Genomic DNA, 18,706 nt, shown 5'->3' with positions numbered 1-18,706 from the left:
CTGTGGTGGGTTTCTCCGGGTGCTCCGGTTTCCCCCACCATCAAAAAGACATGCATGTTAGGGTTAATACTCCTGTCTGTGCCATTGACTGAGGCAATAGGAAGAAATAACTAGAGTTGGTCCCCGAGTGCTGCACAGCGGCTGCCCACTGCTCCTAGCTACACAGCGAGGATGGGTTAAATGCAGTGTAATTTCCCCACGGGGATCAATAAAGTATCTCAAAATCAAAAAAATAAAACAAAATTAGGCATGTTTAGCTTTGTGATGGAGTGATCATAACTATGATGCACACGCCTGTCTGATCAAGGGCACCGACAATGCAAAGTAGCACCGGTTGTGGGTTTCTCTTGGGAAACGGCTATATCCTGATCACCACAAATCAAATAGACCTTTTCAGGCAGTGGGGGTTGCTTACTGAATGTTATCTTTACTGACCTATTACAGAGAGTAGTGTCTGTGGTAATTTCATAACTGGGATCCTGTACACACAAAGAAACATCGGGCAGGGCATTGTACACTCAGAGTAGGCCAAGTAAATGAACAGTTGCGAGTGAAAGACTTAGTATAGAATATAGGCCTAGATCAATTATGTACAGTAAAACCTAAAAATGTCAGCTGTATTTGCAATTTTCATGGGGCTGAAAACACCCTGGCTAAAATACGATAGGCATATTCTGATTCAGTTATTGGCTTACATTCTATATTGTTACTGCAATTAGGAGGCACAGACAGACTCTCTACACTATACTGAAGCACTGCATTTATCATTGTTTCAAATTTAGATACCTTCCACAATACTGCGTGCTTCAATTTACACAGCTTGTAAAAACTTTATTGAATTCAGACAAGGCAAATAAGATTATATCTACCTCACAATCAGGTAGACCATAATGAATAAGACATGAGACTTTTTGACACCTGAGGAGGTGTCAAATAGGTTAACAATGAATACTTTAAAGTCCACTGTAGACAACGGTACTGGAACTACCATAGGTGATTGAGACAAAGCAGGTAATTGTTGAAAAATCCAGCAATTAATAAAGTTATGAGAGGTGGCCCGTTCTTTCATCCTAGTTAGACAGATTTCCTCTCTAGGTATCAAAGCATCTTACACACATTAGAGGGGTTTCAAAAGTCTGAGTGGCTACTGTGGGGTTAGCAATAACTTTAAATACCCGTGATTGATACCCTGGTGGCCAATCTGTATCTATACAGCATGTGGATTTTCCATCTTTTTTGCACCAGACTGTGGACTGTTTCAAGCCTTCAACTGTAAATTGGTCTGTGACTAGCACTTTACAGTATCCTGTTCCACATGTAGTAACATGATAGTGATTGCCGTTTATCCATGACCAATAAATTTTTATGCATGCTCAATAATCCAGGTAAGAAGATCAAAGAAAGTTGAATCAGTTCATCTGGACACAACGTTTACTGAGAGAAAGGTTTCATCACTCATCTAAGTAACCTTTTCAGACTAACCTGACTGCAGGTATCCCCACCCTTATAAACAATACAGTGGCATAACGACCGAAGCCAATAATCAGTTTCATATGCAAACTGGCGTGACTATTATGTTTCAAATGCCAACTGATCGTTGGTTTTGGCCGTTATGCAACTGTATTGTTTATAAGGGTGGGGATACCTGCAGTCAGTTCTGACTGAAGAGGTCACTTAGATGAGTGACGAAACCTTTCTCTCAAACTTTGTGTCCAGATGAACTTGATACAACTTTCTTTGATCATGACCAATAAACTTTGTTCAGCTGACCAGAGTAAACTGTAGCTGGTTAGTAAACAGCTGTCTTTATCACACGCATCTCCACTGCACAAAAATACATTAATCTCCTGCCATCTGCACATCTGGCAATTTGGCTTTGGTGGGGGCGAAAGGTGGTTGATGAGAATGTATCAGTTGTTGTTACAGCATTGCTATCTTGTAGAGAATGAAAAACCCATAAAATGGGACTGACATTCACAACAGTTATTGCAAAACAGTACATCATTCTCCTGAGGCCAAACCCCATTCTACTAAAACGATGCCAGAGCCTGCTTTCTGGCACTGGCGTCATCATGACCATGAACCTCAATGATGCCTTATTGTTATCAGGCTCCATTAGATAAAAGAATGCTTTTTCCCTATAGCGTAGCAACCTTTGACTCTTGGTAGGTTTTTAAACCTCATTGAGAGCTGTCAACGTCTACTTCTCTTCCTTGTTTGTGAGCAGAGTGGGTCTCTCACCCTGGACCTCCATCTCCAGTGGTGGCACCTTGCTGTGGCTGGCGTGTGTCCAGCTGACTCTGCCCTCCACCTTCACCACTGTAGGTGTGGTCAAGAGCACTTGGTGGGACCCCGCCTACGGGGCTTCTCCAATGTTTTCTCTTTAGGTCCTTTATCAGCACCCAATCTCCTGGCTTCAGGTCGTGCAGCTGACCCTCTATTGGATGTGGAAGTGCCGATCTCACCTGCATGTGAATAGAAATTAGAATTTTGTTTAACTGCACACAATAATTAAGCATTACATCATTGATGAGGTCTGAGCTGAGGACCTGTTTTTGCAGGGGAAGGGCTGTTCCAGTGTTCATGGGTCTGCCTGTGAGGATTACAAAAGGCAACAGACCTGTTGCAGCCATCCTTCTTGCTCTCATGGCCATTGACACTAACAGTAGTGCCATGTGATCCATATAACATAACATATCCATGTAATGATAACAGTAATCCATGTGAGTCCTTTCTCATCACATTTGAGTAGTTTATTTTTAATTGTCCCATTTTCTCTCTCAACGACATCACTCTTTGGATGATAGGCACAATGCTGCCTAAGATTGATACCCAAAAATGTTGAAAGTTGTTTTCAATTCAATTCAATGTTTTATAGTTGTTGAGAGCTCTCACTTTCCATAAATTAACAGGAATATTTCCTAGCAGCTTCTTAGCCATGGAATCTGCCCTCATGGCTTGCTAATTTTTTACAGATGAAGCGAATGGTGTACTTGTATCTTGCATTAGTAAGCTTCTTGTGCTCAAGCTCAGGCCCTTGTCTGGGTCTGCCTGCCATAGCCCATGATTTAAAGGCTTCACGGGCTTCTTCATGATACCCAGCTACATACTTGTTCCAACCAGACCTGACGTGATGTGTCTTATTTTTATACTTACTACCTTCATACAGAGCACTAACAATATCATCATACATACATCAGAGATCTCGCCTATGCCTCATGTCCTTACAATTAATGTCTCTGCACACAACTGCATCTATAAGCAGATGTATATTACCCAAGGTTTCATCTGTACGGGCATAATAGGCTAAGATGTCCTCCTTTGTAAGAGTTGACCAGTCCAACCTTTCTGCATTATCACTATCTCCATTATTAGATAGCACAGATAGATGTTCAACATTTATAGCCATAGCAAGAGGTATGTGATCAGTCGTTGCTGCCACATACATAATACCCATACTCCCCAATGAGGCAAGTGCATCAGCAGTGCATATACAGTGGTCCAGCCTTGATGTAGTGTGCCAGGCCTCACTTATGTATGTATAACTATTTGTATTCAACAAGACTTTGCTTGACAAGATTATTATCTTGACAGAACTGAACCACGTGATTGGCAAATAACAAATTCCTGTCTGAGATATCAGCATTCAAATGCCCAATGACATACACACTGGAAGAAGTATTATCTTGTATAAAAGAGCTGATGAATGCAAGCCTATTTAAATATTCATCCTCATTCTGCTGGCATTCATAAGGTGTATGCACATTTGTATTTTTTATTAGTACTATTTATAAAATCCAAAGGGGTTGAATCAAGTGCAACTGGACTTGGTATATATCCATTAAGATGTTTCGCCTCTCATCCAAGAGGCTTCCTCAGTTCGTGCCTTTCTGACTAGACGAAGCTAGTCTGACTGGCTGGTGATGAGACTCAGAATTTATCCTCTACCTATAGTTGACCTCATCACATCCACAGAATCAGCCATAAGGAAAAACAATCTAACGGAAACTGAGGCGGAACAGTTTAGGTTAAAGGTATCAGCAGTTCTGTCCAACGCGAAACTCCCTCCTTCCAACCTAACCATAGAGGAAAGGAAAGCCGTGACAGCCCTGAGAAAGCATGAAAACATCACTATCCTTCCAGCAGATAATGGGAGATGCACGGTTATCCTCAACACAACAGACTACCACGCCAAGATCAAGTCATTACTCAGCGACACCGACACCTATGAACCTCTGAGATGCGATCCTACTAGTGGTTACAAGAGGAGAATAATAGAATACCTACAGAAACTACAGAAAGGAGGAACCATTGATCGGATACAATACCACCGTCTCTGTCCACAAGATAACAATCCATGCATATATGGACTCCCTAAGATCCATAAAGATGGAACCCCCCTCAGGCCCATCGTCAGCAGCATAAACTCGGTCACGTACAACATTGCCAAACATATAGCCAACATCTTGACCCCTTTAGTGGGTGAAACACCTCACCATATCCAAAACTCCATTGACTTCGTGGACAAGGTCCAAGGCGTAAAACTGGAACCGAATGAAACCATGGTATCCGACGACGTGACCTCGTTATTCACCTGCATCCCAACCATGGAGGCTTTGGAAACTGCGAGGCAACGTTGCTATGGGACGACACCCTCCACAATAGGACCAACCTCAGCCCAGACCAGATTTGCCAACTACTGGACCTTTGCCTGAACACTGCATATTTCCAATTCAGGGGCCAGTTTTACAGACAGAAACACGGCTGTGCAATGGGCTCACCAGTATTGCCCATTGTGGCCAATTTATATATGGAAGAGGTAGAACACAGGGCCCTGAACTCCTTCAGAGGAACACCTCCGAGCCACTGGTTCAGATATGTGGATGACACATGGGTCAAAATCCAAACACAAGAGGTGCAAGCGTTTACCAAACACATCAACTCGGTGGACAAGAACATTAAGTTCACAAGGGCAGATGTACAGAACAAAAGTTTGCCCTTCTTGGACTGTGATGTCCACATTGGGGAAGACAGGAGCCTCCACATTGGGGTTTACAGGAAACCTACACACACAGACCAATATCTACTTTTCGACTCACACCACCCGCTGGAACACAAACTGAGCGTCATCAGAACTTTGCAACACAGAGCTGACAATGTGCCCAGCAGCACTCAGGCCCAACGAGAAGAACACAACCACCTGAGGGGAGCTTTAAAAACCTGCGGCTACCCCAGTTGGACCTTTGTGAAAACTGCAACAGGTTCCAAAAAGACCAACCAGGTGAGCGACGAGGAGAAAAGGAACAGAAGGAATAGCACAGTCATCCCTTATGTTTCTGGGGTCTCCGCGAAACTCAGGAGAATTTTCAACAAACAACGCATCCTGTTTTTGAATATGGGAACCACCACCCCAGTCTGCCACTCCACAGGTACTGTCCCCAGCCTCCATGCGACACTGAAGAGGTGTGTCAACCAAGACAGCCCAACAATGTACAGAGCCTTCAGCATCTCAGGGCGAATCTCATCCACTCCCAGCGCCTTGCCAACGAGGAGCTTTTTAACTACCTGAGACCTCTGCCAGGGATATGGGTGGGGCTTCCCCTGAGTCTTCAGACTGTACCTCCTCCACTGAGGATGTGTTAGCTGGGTTCAAGAGCTCCTCAAAGTATTCTTTCCACCACTCGACACCATCCCCAGTCCGGGTCAGCAGTTTCCCTCCCCGGCTGAACGCAGCCTGAGTCAAGCCCTGCTTCCCCTTCCTGAGTCGCCAGATGGTTTGCCAGAACTTCCTTGAGGCCACCCGAAAGTCTTCCTCCATAGCCTCGCCGAACTCCTCCCACACCCGAGCTTTTGCTTCCGCAACCGCTGAAGCAGCAGCCCTTCTGGCCTCCCAGTACCTGTCTGCTGCTTCAGGAGACACCTGGGCCAACCAACGCTGAAAGGCGTCCTTCTTCAGCCTGACGGCTTCCCTCACCACCGATGTCCACCAGCGGGTTCTTAGGTTGCTGCCTCGACAGGCACCGATGACCTAAATTTAATTTATCTAAAAAGCCTTTCGGTTAAGATGAATAAAAAAAGGATTCGACAAATTTAATTTGTTTTTGTTAGAATCACCTTAACAACACTCCAAATAATTTTGGCTTTAAACATGGAAATGTGATTATCCAATGAGAACTGGAGATCCTATCTGAATCCTTGCAGAGCAACTCCAAACCCTAACCTATCTACTACAATTGCAGCCCCACAAGACTGATGATGGGAGGGAAAGAAAAAAGGCGAGACCTTCGTGCAAATGAATGCAATTAGAATTTAGATTAGACCTCCTTGGGGGAGAGTATTTCATAATGAGGCTGAACTTTGCTTCTTATTCAACAGCTTCTTACTCGTATGTTCCGTTCCACCTTAAAAGTGACATTATGTGGCCTACAGGCAGCTCTGTTTAGTCATTTTTCAAAAGACTATTCTTTAAGGAATACAGTAAATATCTTCAGTCAAAAGAAAAAACGAAATAGACTGACTGTCCAGTTTGCGTTTCTGTATGGAACGTAATTCAAAATGCGGAAAATCTATTATTTAAAAGCTCAGATTAACAAAGCATATGTTAGACTATACATAATTAAATGATCAAACAATGTGATTGCACTTTCTGCTTACTTACCATGGTTCTACCTACTACCAAAATCCTGAATTTTAAGAAATTTTGCTGTATCATTTCTGTATTAGGAGCCTCTGAACATAATAGCATGTGTGGTTATATGGTCATAATACAATGTGATTGAATTTTCTGCCTAAGTACTATGGTTCTTCCTCCTTAATATTAAGAAGTATCAACAATCTGACACTATGGTGTCATGTTCTGTATAAGTCTGTATCACCATGACTCCAATGAAATTGAGCTGTGAGGAAGTTCACTGGTATAAAAATGCCCTTCAGTATAAAAGTATTGATCTTATTGATGCACAGTCGTTTTGGACTATATTGACAAAATGATCATAAAGTGCACCATGTCTTGTTTGTGCAGTTACACCCTTATAATGATTCAATTTAACCCCTGACATATGTTGCAATATAAAATCATTATAAATCATTAAGATGAACAGTCACTTAACTTCTGTTTACAGTGACCTGTGAAGCCTCTCACCTTTGTGGATCATGGCATGTTGATTGAGATGCCATTTTGAGATGAACCTATTTCCGCAATCGCAGCACCTGCATGGCTTCTCCCTTGTATGAGTCCTTACGTGCCTTTGTAAATTTGACTTGTGGGTAAACATTTTCCCACATGTGGTGCATCTGAATGGCTTCTCCCCTGTATGAGTCCTTACGTGCGTTTGAAAATTTGACTTCTGAATAAACATTTTCCCACATGTGGTGCATCTGAATGGCTTCTCCCCTGTATGAGTCCTCATGTGCCTTCGAAAGCTTGACTTATGGGTAAACATTTTCCCACACGTGGTGCATCTGGATGGCTTCACCCCTATATGAGTCCTTTCGTGCATTTGTAAGCTTGATTTCCGGGTAAACATTTTCCCGCACGTAGTGCATCTGAATGGCGTCTCCCCTGTATGAGTCCTTATGTGCCTTTGAAAACTTGACTTATGGGTAAACATTTTCCCGCATGTGGTGCATCTGAATGGCTTCTCCCCTGTATGAGTCCTTACATGCGTTTGAAAATTTGACTTCTGGGTAAACATTTTTCCACACGTGGTGCATCTGAATGGCTTCTCCCCTGTATGAGTCCTTACATGCGTTTGAAAATTTGACTTCTGTGTGAACATTTTCCCGCACGTGGTGCATCTGAATGGCTTCTCCCCGGTATGAATCCTTACGTGCGTTTCCAATTGTGACTTATGGTTAAACATTGTTCCGCACATGGTGCATCTGAATGGCTTCTCCCCTGTATGAGTCCTTACGTGCCTTTGCAGTTGTGACTTCTTGGTGAACATTTTCCCGCACGTGGTGCATCTGAATGGCTTCTGCCCTGCATGAGTCCCTACGTGCATTTGCAATTGTGACTTCTGGGTAAACATTTTCCCGCACGTGGTACGTCTGAATGGCTTCTCCCCTGTATGAGTCCTTACATGCATTTGTAATAGTGACTTCTGGGTAAACATTTTCCCGCACATGGTGCATCTGAATGGCTTCTTCCCTGTATGAGTCCTTACATGCATTTGCAATCGTGACTTGTGGGTAAACAGTTTCCCGCAGGTGGTGCATTTGAATGGCCTCTCCCCTGTATGAGTCCTTATGTGCCTTTGAAAACTTGACTTATGGGTAAACATTTTCCCGCACATGGTGCATCTGAATGTCTTCTCCCCTGCATGAGTCCTTGTATGCCTCTCCATGCTATACTTGCAGGTAAAATCTCTATCACAAGTGGTGCATTTGAAAGGCTTTTCTCCTGTGTGAAATGTCAAATGAATTTTAAAAATTTCCAAATTATAAAGAACTTTCCCACAAATCTTGCATTTGTTGTAGGGCTTTTTGTGAGGTTTCAGCCTGGCTTTCTGAGTTGAACCCGCTTCCTCATAGTTTTGGCGACTGCAAGTATGGTCAGCTTCACTCTCAGTTACATGACAGTTAGAGAGGGTATGGTGGTCACTTGTTGGTTCTGATATTAAAACGTTGTCTTCTTTGGCATCCAGTTGTATCAGTTCAAATGAGGTGACAGCTGGGGGCTCTGTGTCTTCCTCTGTCTGGGTTTGGTAGATTTGTGAGGGCAGATGCTGATCTTTACAATTACCATTTCCATCACACAGAGGGTTAAATATGGACTCAGAGGTATCAGCTTCATCTTGCAATGGAAGTTGGTTTTCCTGTGGACTGATCCAGACTTCCTGTTGTTCCTCCTTGGCCAGACTAGGGCTCCTCTCCTGCTCACCTGGCTGCTGATCAGATAACTGTACATAGCCTGGATAGAGGGGGGAAAAAATCAATGCTGTTATTTGCATCTACAGAGGTAGGTTAAATTTGTGTAGAGTTGCGAGGGCAGAGGCTGATCTTTACCATCATCATTTCCATCACAAAGAGGAGTAAATATGGACTCAGAGGTATCAGCTACCTCCTGCAATGGAAGTTGGTCTTCCTGTGGACTGATCCAGAGTTCCTGTTGTTCCTCCTTGGCCAGACTGGGGCTCCTCTCCTGCTTACCTTGCTGCTGATCACATAACTGTACATAGCCTGGATAGAGGGAAAAAGAAAATCAATGCTGTTATTTGCATCTACAGAGGTAGGTTAAATTTGTGTAGAGTTGCGAGGGCAGAGGTTGATCTTTACCATCATCATTTCCATCACCAAGAGGAGTAAATATGGACTCAGAGGTATCAGCTACCTCCTGCAATGGAAGTTGGTCTTCCTGTGGACTGATCCAGAGTTCCTGTTTTTCCAACTTGGCCAGACTGGGGCTCCTGTCCTGCTCACCATGCTGCTGATCAGATAACTGTACAAACTCTGGATAGAGGGAAAAACAAAATCAATGTTGTTATTTGCATCTACAGAGGTAGGTTAAATTTGATTCAGGACACCTACTCAAGTTTGGCTGTAGAGGCACAATCTGTTTAAATATCTTAAGTAAACCTAGACTAGGTGTAGCTTACCCCTATTGACAGAATTTTTACCACAGATTCAACCCAGAGGAAGCTACACCTAATCTGTATGGTTTACCTAAACTACATAAACAGGATTTACCATTATGGCCTATTGTTTGTATGATTAACTCAGTGACCTATAACATCTCTAAGTTTCTTGCATCTATTCTTAACTTGTCGGTAGGCAGTAATGAACGTCACATTCAGATTACTATGGCTTTTGTGGATAAAGTGAGGGACATCATTATGGAGAGGGATGAAACAATGGTCTCTTATGATGTTAAATCTCTCTTCACATGCGTTCCTGTTAAGCAGTGGAGGTAGTCCATATGCTATTAAAAAAAACGATCCCACCCTTAGCAATAGGACCACTCTTAACACGGACCAAGTGTGTCTGCTCCTGAAGCTGTGTCTTCAGTCCACATACTTCACATATAGGGGACAGTACTATAGGCAGAAGCATGGGTGTGCTATGGATTCCCTAGTCTAACCTGTAGTGGCCAACTTGTACATGGAGTAAATGGAAAGAAGGGCTCTGATGTGCTATCCAGGGACACCACATAGACGTTGGTTCAGATTTATGGATGACACCTGGGTTAAAGTTAAATCTCAGGATGTACCACATTTCACCAACTACATTAACTCTGTGGGCAACCAGAACCCCTTATATCCAAGATGGTGGTGCGCTGGACGCACCGGCTACTGCAACTCCCTGTTCAGTGCTATGTTTTCTTTGTTATTTATACGTTAGTTTTAACTTTACTTACAAGTGTAGGTCATGCGCTCTTCTACAGCCGTCAGGAACTTTTAAACCTCAGAACGGGTTACTCACTTCCCTCCACCATCACGGACAATTTCCCCATCGATATTGTCCGCTCACCGGTCTCGCAGTGGAAACGCTGCCCCCGTCGGCAACGTAAACAGAAGAGGGGAAAACGTGGCGGGCTACATGCTAAGCTAAGTAGCGCTCCCTTCAAAGTTTCCCTCCCCAGTTTCTTCATGGCTAATGTCCGATCGTTAGCTAACAAAATGGACGAGGTAAGACTCATGCTGTCCTCTCAGAAAAGGCTGCAGAACTGCTGTCTGCTGATGTTTACGGAGACTTGGCTCCACAGCAACATAGCTGACTCTGCAGTCGAGCTGGAGGGCCGCACAGCCTTCCGTGCCGACAGGACAGCGGACTCCGGCAAGATCCGCGGAGGAGGTTTGAGTATTTATATGTCAATAACTCTTGGTGCAACAATATAAAGATCGTTGAAAGGCATTGCTCTGCTGATCTCGAGCTCTTTATGATTCAATGCAGGCATTTTTATCTGCCCAGGAAGCAAACGGCCATTACCATTGCCGCTGTATACACCCCCCCCACATGGTATTGTTAAGGTAACACTTAAACAGCTACAATGTGCCATCAGCAGACAACAGACCAAACACACGGACAATGCCTTTATCATAGGTGGTGATTTTAATCAGGCATACCTCAGGGCTGTATTGCCCAAATTCCATCAGAATGTCTCCTGCCCCACTAGGGGACAAAACACCCTGGACCGTCTCTATACAAACATTAAGGACTCATACAAAGCTACTCCCTGCCCCCACCTGGGGCAGTCTGACCATATCTGCCTGTTCCTGGTCCCAGCCTACATACTCCTAATAAAACAGGTCAAGCCAGCAGTAAAGACAATCACTGTCTGGCCAAAAGGTGCAGTCTCTGAACTCCAGGACAGTTCTGACAACACAGACTGGACTATTTTTGCACATTCAGCTACCCATGGCTCCCATATAGACATTAATGAACAGGCATCTGCCATACTAGCCTACATTAACTTTTGCACTGAGATTGTCACAACAAAAAATCAATCTGCGCCTTTCCAAACCAGAAACCCTGGATGACCAGTGAGGTCCAGCAGCTGCTGAAAGTCCGGGATGCAGCGTTCAAGTCAGGTAAGGCCTACAGCACAGCCAGATCAAACCTCAAAAAGGGCATTAGAACAGCCAAACAAATATCCCCTACGAATAGAGGACCACTTTCACAATAACTCCGATCCCCGGCGAATGTGGCAAGGCATTCAGTCTATCACAGACTACAAAAGCTCCAATAGTGGTCCCACTGTCCATGATGCCTCCCTGCCAGACAAGCTAAATCATTTCTATGCCCGCTTTGACAAGGACAATACTGACCCAGCCACAAAAATCCCCAGCCACCCAGAAAACCAGGTGCTCACTCTATCGATCGCAGAGGTCAGATAATCACTGCGCAGAGTGAACACACGGAAGGCTGCCGGACCGGACGGCATACCGGGTCGGGTCCTCCGGGAATGTGCCGACCAGCTGGCTGAGGTCTTCGCAACTATATTTAACCTTTCACTGTCCCAATCCACAGTCCTGGCATGCTTTAAGACCACCGCTAGCATTCCTGTCTCCAAGAAACCAACATCCACATGTGTGAATGACGACCGACCCATAGCACTCACCCCAATTGCCATGAAGTGCTTTGAGAGACTGGTTCTGGCTCACATCAAAAACGTACCCCCCCCCACACACACACACACACACATTCGACCCACATCAGTTCGCCTACTGTCCCAAAAGGTCTGCTGAGGATGCCATTGCCACTGCCCTGCACTTTGCTCTGACCCACCCTGAACTTAACAACACATACATCTGGATGCTGTTTATAGATTATAGCTCTATCTTCAACACTATCATCCCCGCCAAACTAACCACCAAACTCCTCCCTTGGCCTCAACCCCTCCCTCTGTAACTGGACCCTGCACTTCCTGACCAACAGAACTCAATCTGTTTGGTTAGGTGACCACACTTCCTCCACCCTGACCTTCAGCACAGGTGCCCCTCAAGGCTGTGTTTTGAGCCCCGTCCTTTTCTCACTCTTTACCCACGACTGCCTGCCAACTCACCCTTCAAATGTTATATACTTAGCACAAAAAGTAAGGAAATTTGTGTTTGGTAGATTATTTCTTTGTTGTAACAATGCTTCTTGGTAATAAATCTTTTACTGTTGGAAAGCCTGTTTATTTCCCTTTTAAATGGTGCCACATTTGTAAGGAACATGCATTTGTGGGATGAGCAGCAGAGCTGAGTATGTGGGTTGCGCCCATGAAAAATTTGCCAAATCATCTCTGCCAATGCCGAACAGCTTATTTTGCTCTTGCTATTGGCTCTTGTTTTGAGCTTCTGGTACCCCAGGTGCTGACAGTCAGCTGCCTGATATAAGATGTATTGCCAAGAAGCATTGTTACAACAAAGAAATAATCTACCAAACACAAATTTCTTTACTTTTTGTGCTAAGTTTAGTTAAGTTTGCAGATGACACCACAATCATTGGCCGTATAACCAACAATGATGAGATGGCCTACAGGGATGATTCAGCACCTCACATCATGGTGTACTACCAACAATCTTGTCCTCAATGTGCAGAAGACGAAGGAGCTGACTGTGGACTTCAGAAGTCTAGAAGCTGCAGCCACTCCCCCATACACAGCAATGGAGTGGAAGTGGAGCGTGTTTCCAGCTTTAAATTCCTTGGAGTCCACATCAGCGAGGAACTTTCTGGACATTAAACACTCAGGCTCTTGTGAAAAAGGCCCAACAATGCCTGCATTTCTTGAGGAGACTGAGGAGCACCCGTCTATCCCCAAAATTCTCCCCAATTTCTACCACTGCACCATAGAGAGCATCCTGACCATCTGCATCTCAGTGTGGTACGGCAACTGCACCTCAGTAGACCAGAAAGCTCTGCAGTGGGTCATCAAGGCGCCCCAGCATATCACCGGTACCCAGCTCCCAGCCATAAAATACATTTATCACAAACGCTGCCTTCGAAGGGGTCTCAGCATCAGCAGAGATCCCACCCACCCCAACCATGGACTGTTCTCCCCCCTGTGCTCTGGGAGGCGCTACAGGAGCCTCAGAGCCCGTACTACCAGGCTCAAAAACAGCTTCTTTCCACAAGCTGTTGCCCACCTGAACCTGGCTACCCACTCTGTAGATATTTTTAAATATTTTGTACTCTTGCTCTTTTTTAACTTATTTTTAGCTTTTGGTCTTCATGTGTGTATATCTTATACTGTGTTTGCTGTGTTTGTCTGTGTCTGTCTTGCACTGTTTGGTGAAGCCCTAGCCCTCATTTCATTTTTAACATGTGCCTGCACATTGTTTCAATGACAATAAATTGAATTGAATTGAACTGAACCATATCAAGTTCACCAGGGAGGATGTGAAAAACAACAGGTTAGCCTTCTTAGATTGTGAAATTGCAATTGGTGATGGGGGACATTTGATTATTAATGTTTACTGTAAACCAACATATACTGATCAGTACCTAAGGTTTGACACTCATCATCCACTGGAGCACAAACTAGGAGTCATCAGGATGCTGAACCAGCGAGCTGACAATGTCCCCACCAATACAGCGGGGGAAGGGGAGAAATCCCACATTAAACATCCCCTGGTTAAGTGTGGTTATCCTAACTGGGCATTTGTCAAAGCTAGGAAGACGCCCAAACAGTGCACCAGCCAATCAAAGAGAGGAGAAGGACCACAGCGTAAGTGTAAACCAGTGGCGATTCCATATATGGTGGGAGTGTCGGAAAAGTTGAGACGCATATTTTCCAAACATGGTGTCTCGGTTGCTGTCGAACCACAAAACAAGCTGCGCCAGAAGTTGGACCACCTCATTGATCAGGTCCCCCGCCAAATACAGTGTGTATACTGTTAAGTGCCAGGAGGATTGCTGTGACTTGTACATTGGGGAAACGAAACAGACGCTGGCCAAGAGAATGGCACAACCTGGGAGAGCTAATGTGTCAGACCAGGACTCCACAGTCTACACCCATCTACAGGCCAATGGCCACTCCTTCAGGGATGAGCACATCCTTGATAGGGAGGAACGTTTGAACAGGGAGACAAAGAGGCCATCTATGTGAAGAGGGAACGACCATCCCTGAACCGGGAAAGGGGGTTGGGGGCGGCTAAGAAGTACATCTGTCACCATCTTACAATGCTGTGATTGCAAACATTCCCAAATCCTCTCTGAATATTAGACATGGCCTTTGAAAATCTAATTAATGGTCACGCCTATATTTCCATATGAAACTGTTCGTTGGTTTTGGTCATTATGCAACTGTATTGTTTATAAGGGTGGGGATACCTGCAGTCAGTTTAGACTGAAGAGCTCACTAAGATGAGTGATGAAACATATCTGTCAATAAACATTGTATCCAGATGAACTGATTCAACTTTCTTTGATCGGGGTTAGTTGTTCTGCAGAGTGGATGAGCATTCAACTACCAATATTATCAGGGCCAGAACTTGTTTTGCTTTTACAGTGCTTTAAAGTATCACAGTGTGGACATTAAAAGGAGTGGCCAGGTGACTGGGTTTCAATAAGAGCATTTTTAAAAATAGCTGTTTCACTTCTAAAATCATGCACGTCAAATCTGGGAGAAATCTTTGCCAGAACTTGATCTGAAGTGAACCCTTCTAATGTCACTCTTCGTATTGTCAATTAGCCCAACCATAATCCTGATACTGTCAGGACTACGGTTGGGAGAACCCGCCCCCGTAAAATGGCCTCTTCTTTTCTTTTTATTAAACAGTGGTTTACTGAAGAAACTATGGGTTGGTATGTCAATGCTGCTACTACTGGCTGCAGCCTTCTAATAAAAAGGAGAATTTACTTAACAGTAAATCAAAAATGAATGTTCTTTCACATAAATAAAAATAATATAACAAACTACACATACATTAACGTGCAGCATTCAGGAAATTTACTGTACTTGAACTCACTCACATTAGGACTGTACAACATAAACATTCCCTCGAGTAAATAAACAAGCAGGAAACCGTCCAGACCCTCGGCGCACCTGGTGGAGACAGTGACTGAAGTCTCTGCACAGTGTGAAAAATTAGCTCTGGGGCGTTATTCTCGTTACCCTTTTGATGGACCTAAAGTACAGCAGAGAGGTGCTGTAGCACCCCTGGGAGGTAAGAGGTAAGCCGAAAAGAAGAAGAAGAAGAAACTACAGTCACGAAGATCTGTGCTAATTCCCTCAGCAAATAAACAACGAGATCAGATTGAAAGAAGGAATGCAAGAATGTTTTGATAATGGACGACACACAGGGAAACTTGGTGTTACCAACCTATTCTGTGTAATGTAATCCTGGGCTTCAACACCATGTCCAGCAGTCTCCTCTGTTGATCTCTCTCGTCCTCATACTCCGCTATCGTCCTCTCGAAAGCTCCTAATATCTCCTCAGCTGCTGCTGTTAGTCGCTCGATGACGAACGATCTTAGAAGGTTTGTCCTGGACATGGTAAACTCAACGGGGACATAAAACCAGTTGAACTCCAGCGGCACTATGACGCGCGTAGCCGGTTTTCTACCGGCAGGGGGCTACTACTTTTGATTCTGCTTCTGCTTCTGCTGCTAATTCTTCTTCTTCTGCCACGTATTGTTTTTCTTCTTGGTGTTTATTGGCGGTTGGCACACAACTAATTGGTGCATTACCGCCATCAGCTGGTATGGAGTGTGAATCGGACAGTCTATTACGCTATTCACGCAAAAACAAAAATAACAAAACAAAAAGACCCCTCAAATCTTACTATTTAATTTAGTTAGTCTAAGAAACCGAAACAAGATTTTATAACACTCAGTTGAATTCTTCTGTAGAATATCTACTAAATCAAATTGTACTTTTATTTTCCTGAGATTTTGGGTCATACGCCCTATTTCTGCCTCATATTTCTGGCAATATATCATAACATGCTCTATTGTTTCTTCTTGCCCACATTTGTCACATCTGTCTGTATTGTGTTTGCCTATTTGGAAAGGTGTACTGTTTAGTCCAGTGTGTCCAAATCTGAGTCTTGAAATTATTGTCTCATCTCTCCTGTTCCTTCCTGCACACACCATTTCTCCCACTTTCCTTTGAACTGTGTAAAACCATCGTCCTTTCCCCTCTTCCTCCCATTGCTTTTGCCACCTTTCCTTCAATCTGTGCTTAATAATGCTCTTTATTTCTGTCTTGCTTAAAGTAACTACCAAATCAATGCGATTATGTTTTGTAAGCCTTCTTTTTAATCTTATCTGCTATTTCATTTCCCTCAATGCCAATGTGTGCCGGTACCCATAAAAACGATACTGTAAGACCCAACATTTGAATTCTATATAATGTTTGTTGTACCTCTATTAAAATGTCTGGTCTGCTGTCTGAATGACTGTATTGTAAACTGGCTAGTGATGAACTTGAGCTGAACAAATAATTGTTCTCAGTGGTCTTTTTTTCCTATACCCATGGCACTGCTAACAATATTGCAAACATTTCTGCGGTGTGTACTGATATTTCCTCATTGATCCTTTTCCCTACTTTAATATGAAATTCTGGAACAATAAATGCTACTCCTACTTTATTTACTGAACTCTGTTGCATCTGTATACATCTGTATGTAACTGTGATAATTATCAATATGAGCTGTATGGTATGTGAATCATAATTAAACTCTATCTTTATTCTTCTTTTCTAATAATGTGAAATCTACTGTGGCATCTGGAAGTATCCAAGGTGGTATTGCTGGCAAAGGTACTGTTGGATTAATGTTTAACTGGTCTACTTCAAGTTCTGTTGCTTTCTGTGTCATTGTCCATCCAAAGCTTTTTGTTTCCCTCCTCTCCTTTTCCCAACAAGGGGTTAAAGTGTCTAGTGTTGGATGACCCTGACTATGGCCCTGTAAATTAACCCAGTAGTTCAAGGACAGCTGTATCCTTCTCATTTCTAGTGGCATGTCTCCCATTTCCACCTGTAATGCTGCTGTTGGGGTTGTTTTAAATGCACCTGTGCATAATCTCAAAGCCTGATACTGTATCTTATCCAATTTCTTTAGAGAAGTGTTTGCTGCTGACCCATACACCACACAACCAAAATCTAATACTGACCGAATTAAACCACTGTATATGGCCTCCAAAGCAGTTCTACCTGCCCCCCATTCACCTCCAACTAAATACCTCATTACATTTAGTACCTTCTTACATTAGTCCACTACTTTCTGAATATGTATAAGCCATGTAATTCTTTCATCGAACCATATCCCTAAAAAACGTATTGTTTCACTCTTTACAGTTCTTGAATATATAATTTTAGTTTTATTTCATTATCAATTATTTCCCTTTTGAGGAACATTGTTGTGAGAGCAACTTACATATTACATTACATTACAGTCATTTAGCCGACGCTTTTATCCAAAGCGACTTGAAATAAGTGCATTTAACGTAGGAAATCAGGAGAACTACTAGTCATAAGTGCATCTAAACAAACATCTAAGAGCAAAACCAGGGCTTAAGTAAAAGCGCAAGAAATATTTTTTTTTCTTTTTTTAATGAGTGAATACAATAAGTGCTAAGAGGAACTAACAGGGTAGTAGTTGTTGAAGAGGTGAGTTTTCAACCTTCGCCGAAAGATGGGCAGCGACTCCGTTGTCCTGACATCAGTGGGGCCCCTGTGGGGCCTGGACAGAAAAGAGCCGTGACCGGGTCGACTGGCAGCAGGGGCCTCTGAGTATGTTGTGAGGGCAGCTTACATATGTATAGCTAAGGTCAAAATTATTAGCCTCCTTTATGAAATCAAACAAAACCCTTAACTTTTCCATGGAAATGATCATAACCAAAAGTGTTAATAGTTTAATTGCTTCCAAAAGAACAAAAACAAAATCTCCATGAAGCTTAAGATATTTTACTGATGTGCTGAATTGAAACAAGAAAAAACAAAAATGACAAGGCCAAAGTTATTAGCCCTCTGACAATTAATAGTCAATAGTGTAACCTTTCTGACTCACAACTGACAACAACCTCTTATGGTAGTTCCTCACTAGGTTGGCACATGTTTCTTGAGGGATCTTAGCCCATTCTTCCATGGCAAATTGTTCCAGCTCATCCAAATTGCGTGGTTTTTCAGCATGGACCTGCCATAGATTCTCAATAGGATTGAGATCTGGTCTCTGAGAGGACCACTCCAGCACCTTGATTTTGGTGTCCTTCAAAAAGTTTTGGACCAACTTGGATGTATGCTTCAGGTCATTGTCTTGCTGGAAGAACCAGCATCGACCTA

The 18,706-nt window shown here is 43.4% G+C and overlaps 1 protein-coding gene across 1 annotated transcript; it reads right to left on the bottom strand.

The window, feature by feature from the left end:
* Nucleotides 1-2,200: 2,200 nt before the first annotated feature.
* LOC130124311 (oocyte zinc finger protein XlCOF6-like) lies at nt 2,201-15,918 on the bottom strand. The gene is made up of 6 exons (XM_056293772.1): nt 15,747-15,918; nt 9,277-9,450; nt 9,151-9,180; nt 7,582-8,911; nt 7,142-7,413; nt 2,201-2,319 (listed from the first exon to the last, which is right to left on the bottom strand). The coding sequence occupies exons 1-6, from the start codon at nt 15,916-15,918 to the stop codon at nt 2,201-2,203; spliced, it is 2,097 nt and encodes a 698-aa protein (XP_056149747.1).
* Nucleotides 15,919-18,706: the final 2,788 nt, after the last annotated feature.

Source organism: Lampris incognitus, chromosome 14 (genome assembly GCF_029633865.1).
Source record: "Lampris incognitus isolate fLamInc1 chromosome 14, fLamInc1.hap2, whole genome shotgun sequence".
Classification (NCBI taxonomy): domain Eukaryota; kingdom Metazoa; phylum Chordata; class Actinopteri; order Lampriformes; family Lampridae; genus Lampris; species Lampris incognitus.
This window is presented reverse-complemented; position numbering and strand designations above follow the sequence as displayed.

Excerpts from the sequence above, each read along its gene's own strand:
- LOC130124311 (XM_056293772.1), bottom strand. The coding sequence starts at position 15,918 with ATGTCCAGGACAAACCTTCTAAGATCGTTCGTCATCGAGCGACTAACA. Across the intron at positions 9,451-15,746 it reads GATTACATTACACAGAATAG|AGTTTGTACAGTTATCTGAT; the intron begins GTTGGTAACACC and ends CCCTCTATCCAG. Across the intron at positions 2,320-7,141 it reads ACATGCCATGATCCACAAAG|TGGTGAAGGTGGAGGGCAGA; the intron begins GTGAGAGGCTTC and ends CCACACCTACAG.